Source organism: Sander vitreus, chromosome 1 (assembly GCF_031162955.1).
Source record: "Sander vitreus isolate 19-12246 chromosome 1, sanVit1, whole genome shotgun sequence".
Classification (NCBI taxonomy): domain Eukaryota; kingdom Metazoa; phylum Chordata; class Actinopteri; order Perciformes; family Percidae; genus Sander; species Sander vitreus.
In genome coordinates, this window is record NC_135855.1 from 5,410,214 (window position 1) to 5,437,844 (window position 27,631).

Sequence of the window (27,631 nt, forward strand, 5' to 3'; positions counted from 1 at the left end):
TTAGAGGGTAGGAATAAATTACAGATATCGTCGTATGGTTCGCAGGACTTGTTGGGATTTACATACAGGATTACAGATATAGTTTTCAGTTAATGGCTGTTTTAATGTCAGAGAAGTTGCAATATTGCAGCTTTAAGTCACTTTGCTCAACTGGAAATGGTAGTTATAGATCATCAGAAGCGGGGTTAGGTCCCTAGGGCATCTCCCTCACTCTATCAGTGTGCTACTCAATAAAGCTAAACAAATAAGCTCTGTCTCATCTAGAAAAGCCAATTTCCAGTGCAAACATTATCTTTGCCACATCTATATCAAGAAATTGATGAGTCTTGCTAGAGTCGGGGTGCTCCCGTCGTCTCAATCGTTCGGTGTAAGGTAGTCATGAAACTCAGAGTCCCGTCTTGGCATTCTGACAAAATCAAATGTGTTTGATATTATCGTAAGCTTGAAGTCTTGGTAGTGAAGTTAAATCATGTGAACATTGTGAACAACCAATGGGTGCGCTCCCTCCAGCACCAAACAGGAAGCAGTAAACGGCTAGAGCCAGTGTAGTCTACTGTTGCTATGACGGCGCGCTAAGTTAAACGCTAAAGACGGAAAGTTGCCAATTTTCAACCCTTCTAAAGCATGTCATCCAACAGGAATTTTACCGGCAGATAAACCTCCGGGTACTGACTTTCCCTTAAGTTACCAGCTATCGCTAGCGGTAGCTAGCTAACTTGGTTACATTTTTCAAAACGAATCTAGTTGTAGTCTTGCAATTTGTGACCCTGCAAGATCCCCAGTCTTAACGTTAGATACGAGATGGTGTCAGACTTTAGTCTTTTCAAAATCTTCTAGTAGATGGCAGACATAGGTCTACATCCACACTACTAGATTTTAATTTTAAAACACTGTTTTAGCACTGTTTCAGAACTAATCTCCGTCAATACTAACACGCCTGAAAATGCCTGAAAACGCATATCACAGACCACTGACCTACGGTCTGTCAACATGGTGTGGCTGATTACGCCGCTGGATACGGGAATTGTCGCAAATCGCTCCAATAATAGCTTGCCTTCCTGCGCATTTATGCAGTAGTTGCATCGTGCAATGCTGAATTTGACTGCACAACAGCTGCTAGCGTGACAACAGCGTCAAAAATGGCTGTAATTTGTTTTCCATGTCGTAATAAGCACCAGGCTGATGTCATTCTTTTTAATCCGGAAAAGGGTCAAGTGATAGGGGCGTGATGCATCAGACACGTAAGGACTGAAAAGACCCAATCAGGAAGCAAACGTCATAAACATACAATACACAAAGATAAACAGCTTTCAGTTGAAAACCATGTAATTTAAATGAAAAAAAATAACGTTTAATATTTGCGTGGTCGCTTTCCATGGGAACAAAGCTGGCTAACCCTCCTGTTTTCCAACTGGCATAACAAATCTAGCTACATTACTAACTAGCTGCTGTTCAACGAAGAAGCAAATACATCTCCCACTGGACTCTACGTAGTGATAATGCTGCCAACAGTTAGCAGTGACTGTAATTTACAGTCTCCCGTTCCCACTTTCTTCCACCAGTACTGCTTTGAATGCTACAATCCGTGCTCAGTTTCAGCACAGTGAATCTTAAATGCATCAGCATTACTGTAGTTAACAGCCATGACTCATCAGGTGGAATACTTGGCATACCTGTAGTGACGACAGGAGCAAAGACTTTCCTTGAAAATATGCATGTGGGGGACGATGTACACACTCACAGGTAAACCTGAGACTGCTTGTGTGAGGTGAAGAGCGGTATAGAGCTGTGACCTCTTCTAAGAGTGCTATTAGCAGCCCTATACATAGAAGTAGATCTGTGATCTTTTGAGAGTTTACCTAAACTTTTTTTTTTTTTTTTGTTTCTATAATTTAAGGTGAAACACTACAGTTAAAAAAAAACATAATTTTTCAATTTTGAGTTTTTGGGCTACCCCACTTTGTCTATTTGCGCCTGAAATTTTTTCACCAAAAGGTAGCATTAGATAATGCCTTGTTTGCATATTTAAACATAGATATGTCGACGTTAATCTTAATGTAAGTAATCAACTGGCGAAGTTTCATGGTGATATCTAATAGTTATTTTTTTTCCCCTATTCACCTGGGGTGTCTCTCCTTAAAAAACTATTTTTTTTTTATGTTGTTGTATAGATCTACACAGAGACAAAAATAAACTAGACATGCTGTAGCCATTATGCCAAAAGCATCTTGTATTTCAGTGATGCCAGTCCTCTCTCCTGACTCCAAGCCTGTGTGAATGACTGCATGTATTCATGAGTTTGCCTTGAATACAGGCATGCATACAAGCAACAAGACACACCTATTTAAAGTGCTTGAGGCCAGGGACACCCTCCCATACACAAGCCCTCCGTTACCTGTAAGTTCATGTATAATTCCACACCAGATCCTAACTGAAGATGTCGTTCATGCCCTGACAACAGAACATTCTTGTGGCGTGTATACTGCATGAGGACAGTTCAACTTCTAGCTTCTGTCACTACTTGTGCTACCACAACCACAACTACAACTAGCAGTAGCGTTAGTCTCGCTTTGCCAGACCTTCCTCCACAGCGCCGAGGGGGAGGGTCTGGCTAGTCCACACAGCATTCCGGGATGGGAGAAAAACATGCTCTGTTTTTTTGGCATTTCTTTAAACCAATCACAATTGTGTCCTATCCCAGGATGTATGTGTAGAGGAGCCAGACCTTACTCCACAGCGCTGTGAAGATAGGTCTGGCAATGCGAGACTATATGGACACATACGGTCAGTGTAACGCTTATCAGTTCAATTTTCTAAGCACAAATGGACATTTGGAAAAACAGAAATATGGGTTTAAATATCCAATTTTTCATTTTTTCCCACCTTGACAAATTAAAAAATTGGATCTTTAAACTGTTTTTCCAATTTTCTGTTTTTCATTCAGAGGATCAGAAATTGAGAAAATTACAAAATTGCGTCTGAGCTCCAATTATTCAATACTGCAATGGTATTCTCTTCCTCTACTACTGCGGAATATGCAGGTCATTACAAAAAAAAAAAAAAAACTGACAGACTTTGGGGTCAGAGGTGCTTGCACCTGATGGTTTCGAGTGGGGGGCGGGGTGTAGCTAGGTGGAACGAGGGAGAGAATACCATTGCAGTATTGAATAATTGGAGCCCAGATGCAATTTTGTAATTTTCTACATTTTTGATCCTCTGATTAAAAACAAAAAATTGGAAAAACAGTTTAAAGATCCAATTTTTTAATTTGTCAAGATGGAAAAAAAATGAAAAATTGGATATTGGAACCCATTTTTCTGTTTTTCCAAATGTCCGTTTGTGCTTAGAAAATTGAACTGATAAGCGTTACACTGACCACATCCCCCTTCCATGCAGCATGTCAGCTTGCTTTACAAACAAACAAACAGATTTGGGTAGATTTGAAAGCATGTCAACAGATCAAAATGTGTTTTGTGAAATGACATATTTACTCCTATTTCTTCTCGTGGCTATGACTTGCACAATTGTCTTCCTAATATGATCATTTTAAGCCTCTGGTCTAATAGTTTAACATTTCCAATCAGGCAATGCTGCCACATTCTGTCCTCAGAATGTGTAATGAATGTTGTTGAAACTTTTGGTAGGAAAACACACCAGGAGGGATCCTTATTGTTGTTGCTTTGCTGTGAATTATGTTACTTTGGACCACAATTCCTTTCTTCAGGGTGAGCTCACAGGTGGGGGCATGTCACTTCCTGGCAGTCTACTGCGAGTCCACACATGCCTGCATTGGAATGTCTGTCTCACCTGAGGGAACTCCATGTAGGCCGGGCTGAAATCATGCTGCCTGGGCCCATTGACATACCATAAAGATAAGAAATCCCGCAGATGTTAGATCTCCAACCGAAATAACAGACGGGTCGGGATTGTACAGGATGTATATCTAGGTTTATTGCAGAATATGTTTGTTTTTTGTATAGCTCTTGGCCAATCAGCAGTGCTATGACTTTCCATTGTGACGTTACATAACCCACCCAATGACTTCATGTTCTCCCACAGCTGCTGCTGCTCCTGCTGTGTGGGAGGAGAGTTTACCTGGGGAGTCCAGAAGCACTTCCTCCTCCGTGTTACCTGGCCAATACCTGCACTTATTCCTACGTTCCTACTTTCTTATCAAACGGATTCTCTTTAACTCTGGAGAAAAGGTAAATAGTATTCATGTCATACAAGCGCTCCTTTTGAATTAGTCCGAAATCTGCGCTTGTTTACTCTCCTTTCATTCATTTGCTTTGCCTGAAGATAGTTTTCACAGTTCATACAACAGCTTTTGCTGCACTTTAACTCCTACTGACACAGTAACTGGACAGCGTTTTTTTTTTTTTTTTGGCTCCGGTATGAAAAATGAAGAGGGAAAAGATTTGGGATTGTCCTTTTCACGCTGATTGAGCGCGTCCTCGCGAACGACAGGCGGAAAGTGTGTGTAACAGACAGGCTAGTTGTACAGATAAACGGCAAAGAAACCATGTACTGAAGAAAAACGTTCGTTTTTGTTGCTGTTTGGCCCAAGAATAACAACAACAAAAAAGCGACAAAAAGGGGACCGTTTTGCGACATGTAGTAGAACGTGACTGCAAATATTTTTGGACATTTGTGGATATTCTCCATGGAAACGGTTTACAAAAGCAGCTTCATTCAGAGAAATTCCTTCATATTGACCAATACGTGTGGCTGAAGTCGTTCAAATGATATTCCAACAGCTATCATTGTGTCCTGTAGCCTAGCCTCCCTCGGCTGTTATATGTGATGTTTTACGGGAGACCACTACATCATTCCCTCGTGAGCTCTGATCAGCTCGCGCATACCGGAGGACCCCGGCGCGAGTGGGCGGCACCAGATGGCGCAGTGATGCTCAAGAACAATGCTGCATTCACATCCCATAGGAAATAACAACACTTAACAGGCATCATAGTTAAAGCAGCTGCTTTAAGAGTGTGTTCCCCATAACCCCCCAGGTAGCAAACAGACGTTGGTTACGTTGGCCCAACCTATACGACAGTAATACAACGTTGGGCCAATGTTGGTATGGTCAGCTGCGATGGCCCAACCTATCTGACAGAAATCCAACGTTGGTTGGCCATTTCTAACACAGCATACCACTGCATTGAAACACTGCTGAACAGCTTGATTTGTATGGGAAGTGATGTCCGTTATCCCCATTGTGTAGGGAAAAAATAAAGTGGTGGTGTATATTCAGCCGGGTCAGTTGGTAGGCTAATATGATGTAAGCTAAATGACTCTACCCCACTTTGTTCCTCTCATGTATTACCATCATAATCACACAGCAGAGTATGTGGTTTTCAGAAAAAAAAAATTAATAACCAGCAATCTTTGATGAATTAGAAGGTCATATAACATCTTTCTGTTGTTCTGAGGGTATTTCCAGAATCCTCAAAGAATAAAAATAATAAAATAAAATAAAAAATATGCCATCTTTTGCACAATAAAATAATTTTCAACCAGTTTCCTAAATCTTGGTTGTATTTAGTTGTAAACCAGGTAGCCCCAAATGACACTTTTCTTTTTTTGTGAAACACAAGCAAACTATGAATGCATTGAATTTTGTATGCAGCGGATAGATAATTATTTTCATCAACGTGGTTAGGAGAGGCAGTAGGCCTACGTGTTGTTTAAAGTGCCCATATTATGAAAAAAAAAATTGGGATTTGGGGTGTTATTTTGTGTCTCTGATGCTTCAACACGCATACATACATACTTTTCACGTCACTAGCCGAAACGAGGTGGCTAACCGTAGCATGCTAGCGCTAGCGCGCTAGCTCGTTCTAAATGGCAAAACACTGCTACAACACACACTAGTTCACCATAATCTACAAAAGAACTACTTACATGTCCCTCGTCTGCAGGTATTCCACGCAAAGTTGGAAGTGCGCCCTCGTTTAGAAGAAGTCCCCCGGCTAATCCTGCCTTGTACAAACAAACAGCTAGCTAGATTATGTGATCCTTACCTAGCTACTTCACATGTGTGACTGCCAACAAAGATGTTACAACAAAAAATATGGTGTTTTTTGAAAATTAAACCATGTAAACTTATTCTGGTACAACCTCAAAATACAATTATGAACCTGAAAATGAGCATAATATGGCCACTTTAACAACCTTCTGAGCTTTTCAAAGATCACAGTGCTAGTTTTCTTTAAAAAAAAAACCTCAATGTGACTGGAGCTGAATGGTTATAGCCTACATGAGAGGCCCAAATATAGGGCTCGAACCCCAACCGCCTTATTTAGGCTATAATCAAACAAAACAGTTTACCAAAAATAATGTTAGACTTACTCTAAACCAAAAATATGGTAAAGTCACAAACATTGCTTGAAGTCTGTAGACAACACTCATGCTTTTCATGTGATATCATGTCAACTGCTGTAAAATCAGAATCACATGGGGAGATCAAGCAACTTATAGCCTAACTCCATACCATGGATTTTTATAAGAAAGCTTAACTAAACGTAATCTTTTGGAAAATTGCAATCTTGATCATCAACATAAGTCAGGATCTAGTGAAAAGCTGGGGTTAAAGGTTTCGAATGTATCGCAGGGAAGGCAGGGATATACCTTATGTTCCTGTTTTCCTACGGGACTCGAATGCAACATCCTTCTAGCCCGTTTTGGCACGATCTTCGCTCAGCTTCCCTGCGCGTTCCCACTCTGTTGTGTGTGAGTGGATCATTTTAATTTAGACAGACAGCGTCCTCACACACGGACCAGAGGTTTTAGCGTAGAACAGTCTCACTCTGAATCATGTCGTTTAGGCAGACCTGAAATATATCTTCTGTAATCATCTCATATAGATAAATAGCCTATACTCAAATAAATAAATAGAACCAGTCGCTTCATTTGGACAAATAGGTTTTAGTTTATTTTTTATTTTATTTAGCCAAATTCGATAGGGAACACTTTGACAGAAGTCTATCAGCTTGTCCAGAAGAATTAATAAGTGGTAGCTCTCCATCCACCGTTTCCATGCAACAGCGCGTGTGGCTGTGAAGCACGCGGAGGGATCGATGCTGTAAGCAGAGAGCGACGGCACAGTAGATCTGGACCCGGAGCGCCTTTTTGGACCCGATGGAGGGACATGATGTTGAAAATGAGCTGGTTCGGAGCGTAAACCATCCTGATAGTGCCGAGGAGCCCGGTAAGAGCGCCTTATTTCCACTTTTCCAAATCTGGCAAGAAACGCAGGGATGTGATGAGGATCTGTGCGCGCTGGCTGAGACGTAGCGAGGTCGTCAGTTTGACGATGTCCTTAAATTCCCTCTGGTTGGTTTAAGGGGGACTGTTGCTGCTGATAACGCACATGTGCGCACTGACACAGTGCCAGATGTTTGTATGGAGGGAGCCCTCTCATCATAACACCTGCAGGAGTCCATCAGACAGTACATTAAGATGCTGATTTGACTAAAAGACATGATGGTCATTTTAACATGCATGCTGGCAAGGGTTTAAAGTGGGATCTGGCTTCTAGGAGATGGGTCAATCCTAAGGGAGATGGATAAGCACATAAGAAGCCGGGTCCAGACTAGTTTTAATGACAGCCAGACAGATTATTTTAAGAGGATGGAAGAATCAAGGGGTGCTGTCAGTCCAGGAGCGGGCTTGTGAGATGGCTAGGGTGGCTGCGTTTGAAAAAGTGTCATATAAACGGTTTGCAAGACTGAACTGTCTACATTAGGAAATGGGAAAAGTCCTTCAACTTTTTGGAGGGCTCCTAAGAATGTGTGTACCGTGGAAAGGCGTATACTGTGCTTATTGTTTTATCACACTTAAATACGTCCATTTGGTCTACAGTTGTCTATTTTGTTACGATTTTATTGTATTGTCTTGAATATTATTTTTGATATTTTATGTTGTCTTCTTTATTTTTGTCTGAGGAAGTGTAACTGGGTGGCCAGCTGAAGCCTACTGCATATGTGTTGATGAGGAGAGTTCAGGAAGGGAGGGCATGTGTTCATGTCATACATTGCATGTTTTGTTTACCGTAAAGAAGAAAAATAATAAACTGTTAAACTAAAAAGTGGGATCTGGCACGTGAGGTAACCCTAAATTCCACTTTAATGTCCACTACAATACTAAAAGAAAACTGACTTTTAAAGCTAGCTCCTTCTTTGAAAACAGTGGTGAAAACAGCAGGAGCTTATGACAGGAGTTGAGTTTTCATTAAATCAAAATTATGGCTGGTGTGTTAACTGCATGCCAGAATAATCAGAGCACACAAGGCCTAATTGCCTCCTAAGTTACCATATAACCTGCTGCTGACAAGCATTTAAAAGACTGTACAGTGGAGTCTGACGCTGTCACTCCACATAAAACACACCGGGGCTGCATTCACATCCAGCTAACTTCACAGAGAACAATGAGAGCAAAATGGCATCATCGATCTGTTTTTAACTGAATATTCTTTGTCTAGCTCAGCTAAAAACACCAAAACTCAGAATCCGACATAGGGGAAACACTGGACAAAGCACAGGTCATGGAACTGTTTGAAGGAACCACTGGTGCAGTTGTTTTTCTTGTGCAAACAGTCTGTTTTGGTTTACTTGAAGGCTTTTGCCTCATCCGATACTCTGGTATGGTGGCCGACGGGGGAAAATGCCCCGCAACTTAAAACACACGCAAATAGACAAAACACAAGCAAATTAAGAAAACAACAACTTAATTAATTTGACAACACATGCGCAGCATTCAGCAAACGCGCTGCAAATACACACAACACAACCAAATACATAAACGCGCTGCAAATACGAAACGATGCAAAAAGAAAAGCACACAAACCCCGAAAACAAATGCAACAAAAAAACGCTGCATCCAGATTACACAACGGAAGTTCTCCAGACCTCTAGAGGGAGCAGCTGGTGGAACAGCTGGATTTCAGACCCCACGGGGAGAGAGTGCTCTGCCTTTTTATTAGAGTCGGATATGGCTGCAGCCTGGAGAACTCCATAGACTGTAGTCTTCTTCTTCTTCTTCTTATTAATATTAATAACATTATTAATAATATACAGTCTATGCTACCGTCTCATGCCCTCCCGGCTGGTGCCGTCCCCAAGCTTCGGCATTTCAAAATAAAAGCTTACGTCTGGTCCGCTTTGTGTTAGCACTTTGGTGTGTTTGTGAACTAAACAGTACGGCAATCATGCTAATGAATACAATAACTGTTTCAGCAGATGTCTTACTTACAACAAGATGGAGTTTTGTGTTTATATGGGCGAGTGGGATTTATTCAGATTGATAAATCCCACGGTACTTCGGCTGGTTTACCAAACAGGGAGGGACTATAAATCCTGTCTGTTTTTTGTATTTCAAGAGCGAATTGCTCCACAATATGAATACAGATTGATCACTTATTTTGTTGGTAACCGTTGTTGTATAATCACAATATTACACTTGAGGAGGCCTATACTTCAGTGATGCCTTTCGGACCTCGAAATGAAACCCTCTCATGTAATATGGCTTAAACAAACGTCAACGTTAAACGCTGATGCAGTTTTAAATGTTTTATAACCACGAGTTTACAGACGTCTCTGCTGATTGAGTATCACCTGTGACCTGAGCCGAGACACAGCCACCAAACGAGAGAAAACATATCTCAAACATAGACATTCATATTTACAGTCTATGCAGTCTCTCTCTCTCTCTCTCTCTCTCTCTCTCTCTCTCTCTCTCTCTCTCTCTCCCCCCAGCATTTCTCTGTTGCATTTGTTTTCCTATTTCATTATTCATATTTGCAGCACGTTTCTGTATTTGGTTGTGTTGTGTGTATTTGCAGTGTGTTTGCTGAATGCTGCACATGTGTTGTCAAATTAACGAAGTTAAGTTTTCTTAATTTGCTTGTGTTTTGTCTATTTGCGTGTGTTTTCTTAAGTTGCGGGGCGTTTGCCCCAGACGGCCACCGTACTCTGAAGCTCTAAAAGGCAAACCCAGCCACTGGTACTCTCCGTAAGGCAATTTGGAAGCCATTAAATGCCGCAAATACTGTATATTGAGCTGTGGTCTTATGCACAGTGGCCAGCTTTATCAAAGAGACAGGACTCAACCTAGGACGTTGGTCTGGATGAAACTCTTTCCGCTTGGCTGTATAACCGGTCGAGTTGGGTACCATTCCTACCGATACAGATAGCTTTATTTATCCCAGGGCAATTAACGTTTCAACAGTCAACCGAAACATGTATACACATTCATGCTGCCAGTCATCAATGACGAAGGGAGCACAATAAAAAGGCATATGGGAAAGTGTGAGATCCAGAAGTACACAACAAGAAAACTACTTGAAATAAGAACTGAATAAAGACGATAAAGTACGATCAAGAGAGACGAAATAAAATACTAAAAATTTATAAAATGCCGAGTATCTATCGGACCGATAGCAGCAGGAAACGTTCGTTAAAACCTTTTTAAACCTGGGGGTACCAAATATTACAATCTGCTGACAGAGTGAAGCCGATTTAAAATGTCCTCTGAACTGCAGTCCTTGCCACTGCTAACTTAAATGGACTGCATTTATTTAGCGCTTTTCTAGTCTTAACCACTACTCAAAGCGTGTTTTTACATAGCACAGGCAACATTCACCATTCATCATTCATACACCTCTTAAGGCTGTTTGTAGCCACCGACATGTGAAGCTGTCTATTGCAGCTGAACCACACAGCATTGCTGGGGTTGTGTGTTTTAACCCATTAACTGCAAACTGCCTCACAAGCAACATTTTCCAGGTTTTCTGGAGCTTGAAGTACACACAGTCCTCAACCGATTATGACTCAAACATTTACAAACACTGACTGGGTTTGGGCTGTCAGTGGTTTAGGGTAATTTCATTACAAAAAAAATCTCAGTGATGGATTATCTATTTGCAGCAAGTTTCCAATAGGGCTGTTTGATTATGGAAAAAATCATAATCACAATTATTTGGGTCAATATTGAAATCATGATTATTTTCTACATGGTCTCCAGCTTTGGGCCAAAATTATAATGTATTCTCATGTAAACTATGTCAGCACAGACATTTTTATAAATTGCTTAGCCAGTGTATCCCACCATAATGGTTATTATATTGCCAGATTCCAGACAATCCCACTTACTTATATATATATATATATCCCACTTACAAATATGAATATATATTTATACTGGTATACTAACTAGTGACATTAATGCAAAAATATGACGAAAAAACTATTCAACCTGTGTGTGCATGGTTAAAATTCTGAAGTGCAAAATAGTTCAGGCTACAGCACAAATACAGTATTTCCATCCATAGATAAGAATGATCAAGTCTTACCTCTGAATTTCTTTTCAAAGTGCACCAGATTGATGCATTTAAACGTTAAAATAGACTAAATGTTCTTACAGATGAGCATGCCCATGGACCCCCCCTAGGGGGGCTTGTGACCCAGTGCAACTCTAGGTCTAGTGATGCCCCTGGGGCGGTGTCCCCGTTTTAAGTTTTACAAAGATAACATTACTTTTTTTGGAGGTATTTACGCTTCTGAGCCGAAAATGTCCCCGGATTTTGTCTCAGAAATCTGGTCACCTTAGCGTGGAGCCTCCGCAGAACCATAAAACGAAGCGAAAGAAAAGAAAGGACCTAAAGAGAGCGAAGAGTGGAGCAAAAAGAACACAAAAGTAAGAAAATGAGTGTTGCTCTGGAAGACGACGAAATAACAGAGATTGAAAGGAAACTTTAGAGGCCAAAAGTAACCTACACTGACATTAGCTACAAAAGAGAGCGACACACACTCGCTTGTGGGAGCTCCTAGCCTAGCCTACCCCTGGTTGCTTGGCAACAGTAAACAGAAATTCTCCGATGCTACCTTAAACCACGTCTTAAAAGTTACTTCAGAGGTATTGGTAAGTCACAAAAACGATGTTTTTGGATTTAAAAGTATTTATTTCTTGATAAAAGTAACACAATATATGAGATTAAATGCCAAACATATCAGATATATACAGAAATACGATGTCCTGAAGCATTTTCCGCCATCTTGAATTATTTTTCTTCGACTCGCTCGAGCCACTGACATACGTCACGCTGCCCTCACGCTGCCTTCACTCTGATTGGCAGTCGCTCGTGGCCACTCCCAGAGTGATAGAGAAAGACATTATATATTTATAATCTCTGACATTTATATCTCTATGGCTCTGGCCCCTCCCATTGAAAATGAATGGTAGCCTGTCAGTTTGTCTCTGTCTCTTGTAGCTAATGTGACTGTAGGGTAATGCCTCCTCCTCGGTAGCTTGGAAATACTTTGGCTTTAAGCCAACAGATGTGCATTGCATTGTTTTTTTATACTGTAGTGTATATACAACCAGTACAACATGTCCTGTTCTATAGACATGCTCTTTATTTATTTATTTGATACTGTCCAACCAGTACAACATGTCCTGTTCTGTAGTCACATGTTGTACCAGTCCAATATGACCGTCAGTTGAAATAAACCTTGTGTTGTAAGAAAACTTGTTTATTGTTATTTTAAATATGTTTAAAAATATCGAAATTAATATTGATATCGCAATATTCATTATCGATATCGCAATATCACATTTTTTCAATATCGTGCACCCCTATTCAGAAGTGAAAGAATGGCTTTTGTTGTTGATTTGCTTTACCCTGAGCTCGAGGAGAGACCGCACTCGCTCGTCTGAATCAGATCCACTCATAACAACGTAGCCGGCTGACTCGCGGGATTGACTGACTCCCACGAGAACTCATGAGTCAACTCATGAGTCATCGAGGACTCGTGAGTTGTCGGCAACTCATGAGTTGTCTGCGAGCCGAGGCGAGCTTGTAATGTTTCGGACTGTCTGCTCGACCTAATTGCATTTAACATACTACATTTCTACACCAAAACCTACAGTAGGCCTAGCTAGGCTATGTGCAGAACATTTTATGTTATTTCAAAAGTGAAAGAAGGGCTTTTGTTGTGGATTTGCTTTACCCTGAGCTCGAGGAGAGACTTCACTCGCTCGTCTGAATCAGATCCATTCATATAGCCAGCTGATTCGCGCTACAACTCATGAATCACCGACAACTCATGAATCACCGACAACTCATGAATCACCGACAACTCATGAATCACCGACAACTCACGAGCCCTCGTTGACTCATGAGTTCTCGAGTGAATCCCATGGTCTGCGAGCTTCCGGCTCTGAGTCTGCGGGTCGGGACTGTCTCTCTGCTCACTTAGGCGCTTGAGTTGACTTGTGGAGTTGCTGTTGCTTACGAAATTGTAAGTTATAAAGCTTTTTGCAGCTAAGATGGCTAGCATAGTAGAAGCTAATGTTGCAAGAGGTTTGTGTGTGGCGCAGTTACATTTTAGATTGAATTGTAGTAGGGCTCAACTGAACCGGGTTAATGATACTAGAGACTCGCGATTCGTGAGTCAATTAAGACTCGAACAGGTCTACAGTCTAGTAATATGTCATGGTCGACCGTGTCAAATGCAGCACTGAGATCAAGTAATATTAAGACTGAAGTTTTGCCACTATCTGTGTTTAAGTGGATGTCATTAAATACTTTAACAAGAGCCCAAAGGGATGACTGGCTGGCTCAGGGACATATTAAAGATGTTTTTGCAAGACCTCTTAGTTTCAGTGAAGACAAAATCAGGAGTGCTTTTTATTTGCTTAACACACGGAATGACGTGTGCATGAAATATGCTTGAACAGAAATGTTATAATAAGATACATAACCCAACCCCAGGTTAATCAGTTCATTGAGAGCTGATGTGTCAGTGTCATTGTGGAGGTGTGATGGTTTTAGGCACCTTAATAGCTCATCTGCACACTCCCTGAGCACACATCCAGCACATTGGGTGTGGTATTTCTGATCTGAGGGCTGCCATGTCATTCAGCACACCTCAGTAGACATTGGTGGCTTCTATTTAGCATAGATTGTGATGTTTTTGGAGTTAGTGACATCATGTGCTGCCTACTCCTAAGTTACATGTTTGTGGGTGGTAGCTTCCTTGAACACGTTCCAGTCCAGTCTGGGCAGTAAAAACAGTCTTGTAAGGCTAAGTTAGCTCCAGCTGGCTACATTCTGATCTGCTTCGTCACTAGTTTAACCTGTTCAACTGGTCCATAAACAAAAAATATCATGGTGGGGTCAGGGTGTAGCCTTGTATGAGTCACAGATTTTTGTCAGGCCCAGAGTGTTCACCCTTCTGTTGCAAAATTGACAAGCTGATAAAATGTCAGAAAAACAGATTTGTGTGGTTGAAATATGGCCACGATCAAGAAGCTGTGGGGATGAGCTGTTTGAAGTTCACTGATGGCCCCGTACAGAACTCATAGTGCATCTTTAGTGTTCGTGCTGGGAGGGATGTCACTGCCACCAGTGGTGTTTTAGTATGTAAAAAAATTGATGGGGCACACTAAAAATGGTCATTTTCAGACCTAAACCTAACCAAACTGCGACCATTTCACAACGTCAACGGCGTGTTTTAAACTTCTTCCGCTAAGTTCGCTGGTTTAGATATGAGCTCGTATTTCCTGCCACCGCTAGGGGCGCAAACTTATGAAACGTTCCTGTGGTTCGTGTTAGAGGGGTAGGAATAAATGACCGGATCATGTTCACACTAATCACACTTGGGGTCAAGTGTACTCGGATCAGGGCCCAGGTCCCTGATGTAAAGCTCCCTTACTGCAATATAGCCTATGCCATTATATTTTTATATTTTGAATTGTCACCTGTATTTTCCTTCACATAAATAAGATGTTTCCACCATAAATCGGTGCATAAAAAAGTGTTTGACCTTAATAAAAATCCTGGGGGAGGACCACCAGAACCCCCACTTAATAAGTCTCACCAAACGCACATCATAAGCCATGAAAAATCATACAGAAACTCTAGTTTTTGATGCCCAACCATCCTCTCTTACTGCCCCCCCCCCTTCCCCCCCCCCCATTCAAATCAGTCTAGAACCCGGGCTGATGTCGAGGCTTCAGGAAAATGTCATTCAAATACACTAAATAAGTAAAGCCATTTAAATGAGAACAGAAGAACAGCCCTGCTTTAAGAAACTAACGGCTGTAGCTCAGGCTTTCTTTGATGGCTTCCTAAATATTAGCTATAGTGTGCTGTTGTATACACTATCTGTGCAGAGGTTCAGTTCAGTCACTTTATTATCCCAAATGGGAAACTTGATATGCAGTCAGGAGTGAAAGATAAAAAAGAAACACATTCAAGTACTTGCGAAGTACTTGCTGGTCAAAGATAACCATCAAGGGGGACTGTGGGAAACCTATCACCTTGTAAGCCACCTTTACAATATGGCTGAGGTAGATTGGGTTTGTGTCTCTCTGGGTTTATGGGGTCCTCTTTCAGTCTGGGGGTCTTGTTATGTAGAAGGGGGTGGGAGGTTTTACCTGTCGGTCCCAGGTACTTATTGTCTCATAATCTGTGCATGACACAGGAAGACTTTGCAGGAATTTTTTATCTTCACCGAGATAGCCATTCAAAAGTACAATAAAGAAAAAAATCAGGATTCATATAAGGCAGTGTGGAAATTGGGCTTTAAATTTAGCATGGGCAGTGCTATCTTTAACATAATAACTCATATTTTATTCTAATTAGAGCTGCCAAGATAAATTGATAAGTTCTCAACTATTAAATTAATCGGCCAACTATTTTGATAATCAATCGGTTTAAGTTGTTTTTAATGGAATAAAGTAAAAAATCTCTGATCCCAGCTTCTTTAATGTGAATATTTTCTAGTTTCTTCTCTCCTCTGTGACTCTAAACTGAACCTCTTTGAGTTGTGGACAACACAAGACATTTGAGGACGTCATCATGGGCTTTGGGAAACCGCTGATCGACATTTTTCACCATTTTCTGACATGTTATAGACCAAACAACTAATCCATCAATCCAGAAAATAATCAACATATTTATCGACAATGTATAATTGTTAGTTGCGGCTCTATTTCTAATGCAAAACCCATGTCTCTGTTCCCTTCCCAGGTTCTCCTTCCCTAGCCTGTGAGCACTATGGCAGCCCGCAGCAGGAGGTGACTGCCACGATGAGGAGGAACGACAATTACCTGCCAGTCCCTGGCGAAGAGAAGAGCCTGGATGTGGACTTTGTCAACACCAAGGACAGGAGCCACGAGTCCATAGTAAGACACTGCATCCATGTTATCATTCCAGTTCTAATGGGTTTCGGTGTAGAGCGACGACTGAGGGCAGTGAAAATCCGTAAATGTTTTGCGATGAGAAAAGCTAAAAAAGGCGCTAATTGAAATATTGAAGCCAAGACTAACTGGCCTGGATCAATGCAAATTAATCTAAAAGGGGTCATGAGTGGTGTAAAAGGCCTGTAATAGATAGATAGATAGATAGATAGATAGATAGATATTGATCCCAAAAATAGGAAATAACAGTGTTACAGCAGCAAAATATCAGTCACACAGCACAGAATATACATGAGATACTAGGATACAATATACATGAAATAATAGGATACAATATACATACATACAATATACATGAAATAATAATAGGATAGAATACAAGAACAAATATTTAAATATTTAAAATATATTCAAGTTGGGAATACAAAATGTACAACTGCTTAACTAGTAATGATAAAGATGTAGATATACCTATTGTGCAAGTTGCACTTAGTGCAGATTGATGTCTAAGAGTCTTATCTAGCACCCAGTGATGAGGGATTATACTGTATATTAGATGTTTGAATACTTTAGAATCTATAAGGTCAGGGTGTTTTAAGATTTCACAAATTACACAAGGTGGAATAATGCATTTGGGGGGTTGGGCAATGCGTGGCGGTTCCTTGTGGATACGTATGTGTGACGATCCAGATGTCTTGGGAACGGGGGGGGGGCGGGGATACTGACTGTAAGTATCACTATATGGATGGATAGGGGCCCGCTGTCGGCCGCTCTGACAGTCAGTACAAGCACATTTATGCCCCTTTCAGAGCGTTTCTATGTGGGTACCTGTGTTGTAGACGTGCTAGCATCTCTCCTACGAGACACTCTGCTGCTGTGTGTTTGTAAGTCTCAGTACAAATGTTTATCTGTTACATTGCGGTTAACATAACTGTTTATAAGCTGTACATATCTAGTGACGCTCTGCCACTGAAGAGAAACGGATCTCTTGTTCATGTACAACCTGACCCCACCGCCAGAATCTGGCTAAGTGCTTCAAAAACCCTGGGAAAATCCTGCATACAGTTTATAACATGCCTTAGAGCTACACACCAACCAGACGGCCGACCGTCGGACTGATCAGTCGGGTCCCTGAGGTCCAAAGAAATGGCTCAAAACACACTGAGGCGATGCCGATTTGAGCGTACGCTCTGCGCATGCGCGAAACGTAATACATCTCCATAGCAGCAGGCGGCGCTTCTCTGTATTGTTTCCCAGAAAATGAAAACCGGAAGCTGATTGGACGAACGTGTCACGTGGGTCTTTTTTCTCCAGAAATTCACAGCCAGACTGTCATGGCGGCTTGTTCAGAATACGATCTCATATTGTACTAAAATAGTTCACCGAAACGTGTTTCTGAAAACATTTTAAGGGAGAAATAGGCCGTGCAGTTGCGGAATCTGTCTTCATTTCAGATCGACAAAGGTCATCACTTTAAAAGATTTTCGTCAGCTTTTGAGAGGCTCATCCGCTCGCCATTTACGGGTGAGTCCCGACTGCCCTGTCTCCGACTGAACATGTCGGGTCGGCCAAAATGAAGGCGGACAGCTCCTCGGACGGACAACGGCACGGAACACACGGAACAGACTTGAGTCACCGACCTTGCCAGACTGTCCAATGGCTGACTGTCGGGTTGGTGTGTCAGGGCCCCTACATGTAGCTTCTTATAGTATTAGCAGTCCATGAAGGTTCTATATATACTTGGGTCCTGTGTGTAGAAAAGTGATGATGCTCCTATCATGAGAAATAAATGAATTTCCCTGCTTGGACTGGTAGTCCTGTAATAAGTAGTTAGGATCCAAGGGGTGCTGTTAGGGCACATTTTAATTTAAACCTAGTGTCAGTGAGGGAAAAGTATTCATTAAAATCTTGTTGATACATACTGTAACCACAGTCAGTGTGCTAAAGCAACATTTACACACCTGTGTGTGTATTGTTTGCCACATTGCTGTGTACCTGCTTACACAGCAATGTGGCAAACAATAAAATGATGATTTCCTTTTAGAAAACTTCATTTGATAGCAAATGTATCTTTAAAGGTACACTGTGTAGTGTTTTAAGTATTTTATTAGTCAGTATTTACATCGGACGGGCAAGTCCAAGGAGGCTTCCATGTCGTTCCGCCATTTTGAAAAACTATAATCGCTGAGAGGGACATAAAGCACTAGCCTACCTGTCTAGCTAATCCACAACGCGTTTTCGTTGAGAGCCAGCGTCACGTGACTGAGACCAGCTGAAACGGAGAAGGAGATCAGTGAGAGGCGCTTGTCACCGCCCCGGCAAATTTGAAAGCCTGCAGTGCACTTTAGTTCATAACGGAGGATCATACTTATGACGAGCCGCAGGAGAAGGATTCCTCGTCGCCAAAAAAGCGAAGACTTGGAAGACATGTTGTCATAGCTTCTTGGTACATAACGGTAACGGCAACACGCAATTGAAAAAGCGAGGCGCTAGAGAGCACAATTCGCTTGAATTGAAATTCCTACACAGTGTACCTTTTTAAGTCTATTGAATTAGTGTTGTTCACCCTTGACAAGAGCTTTGTTGTGTTATGAGGACTGATAAAAGTTTAGGAGCACACACAGGTAGGCCAAAACAGACTCTACCTGTTACCTCTGACACAGTTGGCGCTGGAAACGAGTGTAGCAGCTCGACTCATATTCACATCAGGAAGAAGGTTCAGGAGACTTTGGTGACTTACACAGAAGCATGTAATGAACTTTGATTGAGGAGATTTAGGATTTAACCGTACAGTTAACCACAATCTATTATTGTGTAGTGCCATCCCAGTTCTGAAGGGTCTGTCTATTTCCAAAGAGCCATCTTCACACTTACCCTTTTTTTATTCTGCTCATCGAAACAGACACATTTTTTAATCCAACCATAAATTATTTGCGATATTACATTTACATATCCATGATTGGAAAGGAGCTGGATGAAGACAAAAAAATCTTATTTTACCAGCCCCTTATGATAAAACGAGCAGAAATAGATAACACTGTTGGGCAATTAACAGTCCATTTTAGAGAGAAGAGCAAGTAAAAAAAAAATCAAAAATCAAAAGCCCTATAGAGTAACTCACCATAACCCAATTTTAAAAAATAATAATCTGGCAACTTCAAATTGTCTAATTTTTCTTTTCATATACATTTTCTTGAACTGAAAGATATTGATATTACCCTTTAAGTAATTATCCAAGGAATTCCACAGTTTGACACTACACACTGAAAATTCACATTTCCTTTAAAGTTGTTTTTTTGCATACTGATTGATGAAAATAAAATTTCCTTCTACAGTCCTCATTTTCATGTCATGCAAAGATATTAATGGCGCCATAGGATAGGCACCACAAACATAGACGCTCGCCCTAATCCTGTTGTTCTGCAAGTTCAGTCTATCTCTCTCTGGAAAATAGGCTAAGATGTGTGTGAGGGCCCTGACCTTGTTTCCGCATACAGTACCTTAGAAGGGATACGGATTCGGAACACTACATTCCCTTATCATGTAGCAGTTTGGACCCTCTCAGTCTCTAGAGACATAAAATCATACTTGAACACAGGACAGGTTTAATGATGGAGTATGGCCGAATAGATCTTCTCGTCCCCTCACCTGTGCTCTAGGAGTGACCTCATCTTACCTAAGTTTACCCCCTTGTCTTATCTTACCAATACATGGTGTTTTTAGAAATTCCACCTCATTGATGCTCTGTGGCTGAGGTATATTGTGCACAGTTGAGTAGGGATGCACCAAATCCAGATTTTTGGGTTTGGCCGAATACCGAATCCTACTCCCATCCTCAGTCCATTTACACAGTAAACACGTTAATGAAGTAAACAACGTCCACAGAAGTGTATTTTTCATTTTATTTTATTTTAACTGTAAAAATCGGTCCACCTACTTAAACACCTTCCCGTAATCAATGGGATTGATCATTACGTCGATTCGGTGCATACCTACAGTTGAGTTCTGCATGTGCACCTGAAAAGCTAGGAACACACAAGCATGACTCAAAACACACAAAGGTAAGTCCAAAAATAGAAAAGATTGATTCCAAAACAGACAGGGGTCAATAACTAGAGAGAGTGAGGTAGGCAAACTAGCCAGGCAGGAAACTGAGAAGTCAAAACTGGGTGCAGTAATCAGAGTCAGGATAACGAGGACCAACACTGAAATGCAAATGCAACGCAAAACACAATCTGGCAAAGAGCAGGTGAAATGGGAAGCAGGTGAGTGAATGGGTAGAGCCGGTCAGGTGGGAGAATAGGCAGGAGCGAGGTTCCTGGAGGACAGGAGAGAGTGACCATAGCTCTGTTCGAAACCGCTCCGGCATTCACTCCTATATATTCCTATATAGTGTTTATTAAATAGTGAACTATATAGGGAACAACCAAACAAGATTTCGGACACTCACTGAAAACACATCGTTGTGTGACTTACGTCAGGAGATGCGCCCGTTATTTGTGTGATGGAGGCGGATGCGCCTAGCATCATGTAAACAAACCAAAACTAAAATACTTCTAATACGTCCCTGAAACAAACCCAGCACCCAGGAGGAAAGTAAAAGGGTGCATATATGTCGCATGTTGCATGTTACATTTACGCTGTTTAGAAACGAAAGTCCGCTTCATTTTTCCTTTTCAGTTTTCGCGGTGACTTCTGCTTCTTCTTCTCCTCCGGGAAAACACGGTTGCGTTGCATTGTGGTATACGGGAGTAAAATGTAGGGTACATCTTATGTACACTCAAAATAGCAGCGCATTGTGCGTATTTTATAGTAGACTATACAGTGTAGTGAATGAAATTTACTGCGGAGAATTCGAACACCACTACAAGATGGCAAACACACTACATAGTGCACTATTTCCGTGACAGGGAACAGTTTTGAACACAGCTAATGACTATGTTTACATGCACATAATATTCCGGTTTTTGCCCTTATTCCGACAAAGACGATATTCCGACTCAGCTGTTTACATGGCTAATGAAAGTTAATAGTCCACTAATATTCCTGTTTACATGTTTTTTTTTTTTTTTTACCAGCGGTGGTGGACTTGTTGGACCGTGCGAACACAGCTTCCCTCTTTCATTCCTTCAACCAGCTTCTAGAAAAGGTCGGCGTTGCAATGTTTGGTTATTTTTTTTTAAAACCTGTTGATATCCAAGTCTTTCATAATGTCCAAAAGTTGCTCCTTCTTTTCTTCTTGGTCATGCATCTCTATCGCAGCCCTGCAAACTGTTGGCTGGTTGGTTTGTGTACAACAACCATAGGAACGCACAGAGCTGACCACAAGCCGTAAACAGTCAAGAGGCCTGTCACAGACTGCAGTAGAAACCTAGCCTGGGAAAACTCTGACAAACTTCTGGCAAATTTGAGATTTGCTCTGCAAGTCCGTTTGGCCAAGAGCCCATTCAAGCCCATTTCCAATTTTTTCCAAATCGAGGCACCAATCACAACCGTGACGATAGCGCAGCAGACCCTTTGGAAATGGGCTGTGAATGAACCTTCCCTAGACCCACTCTCAGTTACAACTGAGAAGGGTCTGGTGTCAACCAGGCTAGTAGAAACCCAGATTGAGACACATATTCCCAATGCGCTGTATACATGTCCAAAGAATGCTTCTAAAACCCGAATAACACCAGCATATCAAACATGTCTTAATCGGAAAATGCTACATTCGGAAAAAGGTCTTATTCGGAATATCCAAACCGAATATGCTGTTAACATAACCTGTATCAAATTCGGAATATTGTCATATTGGGAATAATAGTAGAATATTGTTGGGCATGTAAATGTACTCAATGAGAGGAGAGACAGAATGATATAAGTTTCCCAGGAGTTACACAGTGGCATTTGTAAATATGCTCTGGATAACACAGCAGTGATCAGGCCAACTCTAAAGCTTTTGCATGTGCTTTTATAATCAGCCAGTGTCAGTGGCAACAGGAAGTGATTTGTTTTACAAAATATTAAAATGAAAAGGAGCTCTTTTTCTATTGAGTTTGAGCAGCCGTGAACAGACTGTGAAGAGAGCAGCACTTAAAGTGCCACTTGAGCTGAAGGCTATTCCTCCAGCTCAGCACCTTCCTTTAATCAGACAGCATTTTCACTGTCATTACAAGCAACACAAGAGAGATCATTAATACTGGAGAACAAAGGTCTGGGAAATGAAACCCATCTAGACAGTGTTCATTAAACCTCACAGTGCAAGTTGTTACGAGAGGACTTTCAGGAAGAGTATGGTTAGTTTTTATAAGGGTCAGAACTGATATGACACATGAGGGGGCGTGGTGTGTGACGGTGATTTAACCCGGCACAAGCGGCAGGTGTATATAATAATAATAATAATAATAATAATAATAATACATTTATTTTATATAGCGCTTTAAAAAGGTACTCAAAGGCTGGGGGCCTGAGTAGCTTACCTGCAGAGCACGCGCTCATATAAAGACGCTCCGTCCTCGGTCCAGCAGCCACGGGTTCAACTCCGACCTGCGGCCCTTTGCTGCATGTCATTCCCCCTCTCTCTCCCCTTTCAAGTCTCTAAGCTGTACTGTCAGAAATAAAAAAATAAATAAATAAAATAAAGGTACTCAAAGGTACTTTACAAGGTAAAAGCAACAGCATGATCAGTATAAAGTCATCAACACACTGCAAACTAAGAAAACACATGCAAATAGACACAACACATGCAAATGAAGAGACATCTTTACCAACTTGACGACACGTGCGCAACATTTACAAAAGATCTTTACCGATTTAAATATGAGCATGACAAATACATAAATTGGTGTCTTGGGAAAATACAATAACTCAGCTCAATCAGCTGTAACCATAACAAACTGTTTAAAAAAAAAAAAAGAGAATAATAAATCATGATCTTGGGATGACAGCACAACACATGTTATAAGTGGGACTATAATTCTGTCCTGAATTGGTCCAAACACGAAAGCAGCAGAATTTATTGTAATATGTGTCACTGGTGCAAGGCACTAATCATGTGGTAGGAATAAGGCTTAGGGGAAGTTTTGGTCCCAAATGTAATCCATAATGAATGCCGCTTCCTCTTTTCCTCTAGTGGGAAGAAGTATTTTAAAGGGTTGGTTTCTCACTTACCTCTTGTGGTATTTATTCTTTGGAAATACTTTCTATGTAATAAACAGTCGCTATGAGAAATATTCAGAGATACAAGTTGTTTACGGGCAGGCATGTAGCTTTTCCATTTTTTTAAAAAATGATTATTTTTAAAATGTTGCGAGCTCCACAAATGAAATTCCATTCACCTCCATTGTGTTGTAGTGTACAGATATCTTAAAACGTGGACAAATTAAACCAAAACTATCTAGATGTACAGTAAGTGAGAAAATGTGTTATTTTGTAATTTGGGTGAACCGACCCTTTAAGTTACCGTTGTCCTCCTGTCTGTCTGGGCTTGGAAGAAGTATGCCAGATTTAATATTGGCGGTGTGGCCCTTCAGGTTACTGCCGGTAAAATTGTGATTTGAAGCCTTCAGCGTGCACAAATGTGTTCCAGCTGCTACATACAGCTTACTGCTGCTGTGAAAAATATTATTGACTTAAAAACCTGCTGGGTTGTCTTAGCCTTGAGCTTATTATCGCTCAGAAATGTGTGTTTGTGTGGGTGGCTGTGTGCATGTGGAAGCCCAGAGGAGAGGAGAACCTCATTTCCCGGCGGCTTAGTGAGAAAAGAGTTCCTATTGGTGAGTGATGCATACACCACCACATCCTCATGTGCCCTCTGAGAAGCCACCTCTGACCCTCGCAGCGATGACTACTTCCTGTTGAGAGAGAACTGAAGGGGTGTGTGTGTGTGTGTGGGTGTGTGTGTGTGTGTGTGTGTGTGTGTGGTGGGGATGAGACAGGGTGCTATATACAGTAAGTGTGTGTGGTGGGGATGAGACAGGGGGCTATATACAGTAATATATAATATACACACACATTCACATGCACCAACAACACATGATACTTGTTATCACACAAGAACACACACACGCATTCTAAACTCTTGTGGATTTCTGAGGACTGTGGTTAACTGCTCCTCAGATCTCTGCAGGGTAAATCCAGACAGCTAGCTAGACTATCTGTCCAATCGGAGTTTTCTGTTGCACGACTGAAACAACTTTTGAACGTACACACGTTCCACCAAAACAAGTTCCTTTCCGAGGCTATTTTGTAGAGGCACTGCCTAGTGCCCACCCCAAGACGATTGTGATTGGTTTAAAAAAATGTCAATAAACCAGAGCACGTTTTTCTCCCATCCCAGAATGCTGTGTGGACTAGCCAGACTAGGTGCAACAATGAGCTGTGGTCCCCTATTGGTTCTGCACTCCTGTTGCATTCAAAAGATGAACTCTGGGGTGGATATCCCCTGGACGATGTGTCCTACTGACTGTGGTGATCCCCTGACTGACTAGCATGAATTATTATAATTCCTTAACTTTCCATTAAAGCCATCATCAGTTAAACACATTATTTTGTCCAACACTTTGGTTCATGACCAAATTCAAATTTAGTTTGAGTGCAAACTAGCACGTCAGCAAATCATAGCATGCTAACATGCTAAAATAAGATAAAGAACCTGGCAAACATGTCCTCCAAAACATCATCTCTATTTCTATATTTACTTTCTCATAACTGCTTAAAAAAATAAACCTTAGACCTCAACTTGTATCTATCTTTTAATTTGATTTACTTTACAATGGAGCTGCTAGCATGGCTGGAAGCTAATTTTTGAAACAGGAAATTATATGGAAGACGATCTGTAGCACATATTTTCTTTTTAGATTTAAGTGTTTGTACAAGCCCGTTGTTTATCCTCTATTTTAATGTCTATTTTCTATTTTCTCGCTAATTTTGTTTAAACACGAAATTATATGGAAAACGATCTGTAGCACATTTTATTTTTAGATTTAAGTGTTTGTACAAGCCCGCAGTTGTTTATACTCTATTTTAATGTCTGTGTTCTATTTTCCCGTCCACAGTGACACCATTTCCACCCAGGCATCATACATTCTCATGTAATGTAATCAAAACAAAGATTTATCTGTTAGTTTATACAATGTGATAAACAGCTAGCCTTTTGTACTTATGTCAACTTGCCGGGGGTCAGTGGAAGGATCTGAGTGTGCGTTGTGGTTCTGTCAGATGGCCTGCAGAAAGTGTGTTGCTATAATCTCAGCCAGTGCACTCAGGCACGCACGCACGCACACACACACACACACACACACACACACACACAGGGTTACAAGTACAAATACCCTGGAGTTTAGTTATCATGCAGGATAGTACACTTCAGTTCTAATCAGGCGGTTATGACTGGAAAAGGTCAGACAGAGTTTTTTAGTTCTTTAGAATCACATGAGATCAGATCAGTTTTGATTAGTTTATATTTTTTAGTTTTTAATTTTATTAATTTGATGCTTTGAAAACGTCATGATTGACAGCTGGGATGGAGACTCGTGATTGGTCTGGCGGGTGTGAGGGCGGGACTTTGTTATCCCGGCTCCACCGCCTGATCACTACTACGCACACTCTGGCTCCAAAATGACAAGATGGCAGCGCCTGTACACGGGATATTTTGGCTTGACTTTTGTACAATGGGAGGAAGTGGAGACATCTTTATATACAGTCTATGGGATGATCTTGTTTCCTTGGCATTTTTTTCCCTTTTGGTTCCAGGTTAAGGCCTGTCTGGTCGTGCTTTTTCTGGGTTTGCCCAATCAAGCCATATTCCCTGAATTTTGATTTGTGTTTCAGTTGGTGGTTGTTTTGTGATTTGCCTGAGTTCATCTATAGGGAACTATTTTCAGCGGCAGATTAACACACATTTGGTGATGTAGTGTGTATTTGGGGCAGCAGGACAGTGTACGTGGGATTGAGTCAAAACAAACTACAGGGTCTGTGTTCATTGTAGGGGTGTGAATCTTCACTGGTCTCACGATTCGATTACGATTATCCTGTCAACGATTTGAATCAATTTGATTTTGCGGTGCATCCCGATGCATCCTCTCCTTAATATTATATATATTATATTGTGCTACACATGGTTTTCATCGACATATTCAAGAAGTCAGATATATATGAACTCCCCTTTTTATTGTATCTACTCTTAAAAAAGACACTTTCTGAATGTAGCGGAGTCTGAACACAGCAGACAACAAACAAAAGGCAAAAACAATAAAAGTAGCAAGTAGTAGTAAAGTAACATCAGTAGGCAATTATCGATTATGGTCTGTCACTGCATCGATGCAGAATCATCCTTGTCCGGATCGCGATGCATTGATGCAATAATTAATTTCAACGCCTCTAGTTCATTGTAATTAAGGCCTCATTGATGTGTTCCTTATCGTTTATAGACAGCAATGGAGCTCTACGGCACAGAGGATTAAGATAAATTAGTGTTGCACACACAGCAGGTTAAGGGCATATGGGTATACTACAAATTAAAATCTTCAACTACCTGGCTTACAGTATGGTTTTTTTTCTTAGTCAAAATGTATGAAGTGACATTTGTGCAGAGATACTAACACATACAGTATAGGGCTTTATAATCGACAGCGATTTGAGCACAACAAGACCTTTCATTTAATTCAGTTGGGGATTGCAAAACATAAATAGACAGCACAAGATGCATATCACTTTGTAGACACTACTGGCTAAGTTTAATATTTCATGATTTCATTCGAGATAGCCAACTACATGGTTCAGCTGGAGAAGCACATGTTTGTTGTATGTTGTGTATGATGGGCACTATGATATCTCTACTGGCCCTTCCACTGAATATCTCTGGGGACAGTAAGTGGTGTTATGTTGCAGTGTGAAAGTGTATGGTGCCCAGGAGTGCATAAGTGAACCAGAAGGTAAATATACTGCAGAGAATGAAAAGCAAATATTCCTGTTACAATCACCATCTGTTTTCTATCTCTCTATCGATCTTGCATGTGACAGAGAAGTCCTTATCTGCAAAATCTGAATAAAAGTGAGTCCTTTCATTAGCCTGACATTGCCTAACCAAATTGTAAATGTGAGTTTGTATCTGCCAGAGCAAATCAATGGGTCCTAGGCTAACATCTCACCACATATATAAAAGTACTGCAGAGATCGTTGAGCTTGTAGTATTTTGTATTTATTTGATAAATTGAGTTATTAGTTACTTTACAGATTCAAATTATGAATAGAAAATATCAACAAATGAGAGATGATATAATATTAATAGATAAATCAATTAGCCCTACCAGCGGGAACATTAAAACCATATGTATGTTAATCTATCAAATTATGGATTATGATCCAATAATATGACATACATTATTTGGAAATGCGCCATTCTGCATAATGAGTACTTTTACTTTTGGTACTTTAAGTATGTTTT

At 40.9% G+C, this 27,631-nt stretch overlaps 1 protein-coding gene across 3 annotated transcripts in view; it reads left to right on the top strand.

Annotated features, from left to right (window-relative positions):
- Positions 1–4,070: 4,070 nt before the first annotated feature.
- ano1a (anoctamin 1, calcium activated chloride channel a) overlaps positions 4,071–27,631 on the top strand; it is an 80,124-nt gene continuing 56,563 nt past the window's right edge. Inside the window, exons 1-3 of one of the 3 annotated variants that reach the window (XM_078251586.1) lie at positions 4,071–4,205; positions 7,048–7,210; positions 16,034–16,188. In XM_078251586.1, the coding sequence (XP_078107712.1) occupies positions 7,141–7,210; positions 16,034–16,188 (225 nt within the window). In that variant the 5' untranslated portion in view covers positions 4,071–4,205; positions 7,048–7,140. Of the gene's footprint in view, positions 4,206–6,343; positions 7,211–16,033; positions 16,189–27,631 lie in introns of those variants that run through there. The other 2 variants (XM_078251731.1, XM_078251670.1) reach the window with 2 other exon arrangements.